General features: G+C 42.4%; 1 protein-coding gene across 2 annotated transcripts in view; it reads left to right on the top strand.

Annotated features, from left to right (window-relative positions):
* mon2 (MON2 homolog, regulator of endosome-to-Golgi trafficking) overlaps positions 1-3,520 on the top strand; it is a gene marked incomplete in the record, with an annotated part of 79,098 nt that overhangs the window by 62,415 nt on the left and 13,163 nt on the right. For both annotated transcript variants that reach the window (XM_014025240.1, XM_014025241.1), the window contains 3 exon segments: positions 227-520; positions 663-861; positions 2,729-3,372. In XM_014025240.1, the coding sequence (XP_013880694.1) occupies positions 227-520; positions 663-861; positions 2,729-3,372 (1,137 nt within the window).

The following is a 3,520-nucleotide window of genomic DNA, read 5'->3' as shown; positions in this document are numbered from 1 at the left end:
GGTGAAAATTTCATGTCATTAGCACCTCTAGTAATATATTTACTGAGAAAAATGGTGACGTGTTCAATACTTATTTTACCCGCTGTATATATATACTGTATATACATCCAGTGATTGTCAGAAACCCCAGGATGAATTCTGAGTTTAATTTATCCACCTGGAGCTTTTTTGCCAACATTTCATTCCAAATTTTGGTCCTTCCCCCTTCCTTCATTCTTACCCACAGTGGAACATTTCCGACTACTTCTTCCAAAGAGGCGAGGCCATCATCCAGGAGCTGGAGAGGGAGGAGGTGGCTCTGCAGAAGCAGGCTCAGGAGAAAGGCGAGACCCTCAACAGGCCCTTCCACCCAGCCCCTCCCTTCGACTGCCTGTGGCTGTGCCTCTACGCCAAGCTGGGCGAGCTGTGTGTTGACCCACGGCCTGCTGTGCGTAAAAGTGCCGGGCAGACATTGTTCTCCACCATCGCTGCCCACGGGACCCTGCTGCAGCAGCCGACGTGGCATGTTGTGGTCTGGAAGGTAACGGATTTAATCGGTTTCATTCATGCTGAATTCAGTCACATAGAAAAAAAAGATGAATAAAAAATGTTTCAAAACCAAAATAATTTTTTTCCCCTCCAATTTTATACGGTTACTATTTTTTTTCTGTCTTGCTGCATAGGTTTTATTCCATCTGTTGGACTGCGTGAGGACATCGTCCACCACAGCAGACAAGGAGAAGATTGAGTCCGGGGGAGGGAACATCCTCATCCACCACTCCCGTGACACCGCTGAGAAACAGTGGGCTGAAACCTGGGTGCTGACCTTAGCTGGGGTGGCTCGCATTTTCAACACAAGGAGATATCTTCTCCAGCAGTTAGGTAAACCTGCAGTAGATACTGTGCAGTTTCTGTATCTGCAGTCAATGTTAACGCTGACAGACTGAAGATTACACAGTGGAGCATTTTTATTCATGGCTGCCTCCTAATGGTTTACTATACATTCATTTGCAATTTTTAAATAAAATGCTTAACATTTAATACAAAACCTTGTGTTTCAAAGCACTAATTACAGTTTCCTTCAACTAGAGCTGGGCGGTATGACCCTAGTTTTATATCACGTATTTTCAACATTTACACCGGTTTCACGGTATATCACAGTATTTTTTTTTTCATCACAGGTCAGCTGATAATAAAATGTACAAACACTGTTTATTGACTTTTCTATTTTACTGTACCTCTGTCTGTGTCACTGTTTCCCCTCCTCTAAACGTATTTTCTTCTCCTGGTTGGAGACAGTAGTCACACATTTTGGTCCGGTCGTGAAGGCCAGTGCTTGGCCAGAACTAATGCTGTTTGGGTGGCCATGGCATGAAAAAGTTTTGGAACCCCTCATCTAAAATGTAATTACAGTCAAGACGAAGCAGATTTTATGTTAAAATGACCTGCCGTACATCTAGACTGAGTGACTGATGGAGCACGTGCCACTGTCCTTATGCATTACCCAAGAAGAAGAAAAAGTAGTTCCCTCCAACCACAGATGATTTAAACAAGATTTGAACAGCTTAGTTATTTCCCACTATTTTACTGTTAATGATATACATTATGTGAAATAACAGGAGTATCAAAGTATCAATATTTTGATTTTAGTATCAATTCTAGAGCATAAAGTTCTGGTATCTGTAGTATCGATATTTCAGTACTGATCTGCACATCTCTAGTCTCCACGTCTCCATATTAACGTCGCGTGTTAAATCTAACTGTGCACGTCACTGAAGAGGTGTTTACTACATTCAGCGACGGTGAAAACGGGATGTTTTTTTTTTACGTCAGTCAATATAAGCAGCGGAATTGCCACAAAACAACAAACTGCTCAACAATAACATTAGCATGCTAATGCACATAGCGGTGCAGCGAGGAAAAGTGTCCCCCGGGAAACAGTTCACTGGCGGCCGTGACGAAACGTTCCGCACGTGTTCAGGCTATTTATACCGGTATGTCGGTATCGGAGTTGTAAAGTAACTTAAGTACAAATACTTTGTTACTGTACTTAAGTAGAATATTTGGGTATCTGTACTTTACTTGAGTAATTATTTTTCAGCGTACTTTTTACTTTTACTCATTACATTTTTACACAATTATCTGTACTTTGTACTCACTACATTTTTTCAAAAGGTAAGAAGTAGAAAGTCATTACTCCTGTTTTATTCTGAGTTATTACTTAAAAATACTATCCTGATAAATCGTGTCTCCTGGATAGAGTGAATTTAATTGTGTTTGGATGAGAAGTATAAATATATACCATTCTGACACACTATTAGCTTGTACACAACCCATCACAGCTGCACGCTGTTAGAAAATATATTTTTTGGAGAAGTCTCCTCCCAATAAATGTCATTTAGGATAATTTAACTGCTCACTTTTACTCAGTACTTTTACTTTTAATACTTAAGTAGATTTTGTGCCCAAAATTTACTTTTGATACTTAAGTACAAAAAATATCAGATACTTTAAGACTTTTACTCAAGTAATATTTTTAGACAAGACTTTAACTTTGACCAAAGTATTTTTATGATAAGATACTTGTACTTTTACTCAAGGATCACTTAGAGGTACTTCATTCAACACTGGTCGGTATTCAGAAAATTCATATCATAACAAAAATAAAAAACTGTATTCGGTACGAACCAGTATACCGCCCAGCACTACACCTAAACAAACTTTATAGTAACTTTTGTGTTTCCTGCAGGGGATTTCTTCGAGGCCTGGGAGGTGCTGCTGAACCACATCCAGTCAGCCGCTCTCAGTAAAAACAATGAAGTTTCTCTGGCTGCTCTCAAGAGCTTTCAAGAAATCCTGCAGATTGTCACTCCCGTGAAAGACTCGGATAAAGCAGGGGATGCACTTGCCGCCATGGGTGTCCCCCCAGTCTTCATCGACCCCCTCTCAGCTTCTGGTCCCGGCAGACCCCTGGTGCGCTCCGATTCGCTAGTGGAGAGGTTGACGAGGTACAACGGGGCCGAGCTGCAGGCGCCGCCGCCGGGGGAGGAGTCGGCCTTGGAGGACTTGACGCTGTGGTGGTCGGCGTGGAACACGTGGTACCGGACGGGAACTGAGAGCACGAGGCCGCCTAGTGGCCCGATGGAAAAGCTTTCCTTCATCCCGAGCCAGCCCTTCCTCACAGCTTTGGTACAGATCTTCCCGGCACTCTACCAGCACATCAAAGCCAACTTCAGCATGGAGGATCTGAAGAAGCTGGGGGTCATCCTCCATGGTGCTGTGTCTGTTCCCATCAGCAGCGACGCCTCGCCCTTCATCCTGCCGTCCTACACTGAGGCCACGCTCACCAGCCTGCAGGAAGCTGTGCTTATTGCTCTGGATGTTTTACAAAAGGTGAGAACAGGAAGTCAGCAAAGTACCAATGTACAAAACACGCTCTGTCATGAAGTGTCACCTATATGGAGGTAAATTTGTGTTTTTATTATTCAATCAAACAAAAAGCATCTTCAATCAAAAAAAATAATTTCAATCAAAAATAATA

The sequence above is a fragment of the Austrofundulus limnaeus genome, unplaced genomic scaffold (assembly GCF_001266775.1).
Source record: "Austrofundulus limnaeus strain Quisiro unplaced genomic scaffold, Austrofundulus_limnaeus-1.0 Scaffold463, whole genome shotgun sequence".
NCBI lineage: Eukaryota > Metazoa > Chordata > Actinopteri > Cyprinodontiformes > Rivulidae > Austrofundulus > Austrofundulus limnaeus.
Note: the sequence above shows the minus strand (reverse complement) of the source record. Positions and strands in the feature narration are given on the sequence as shown.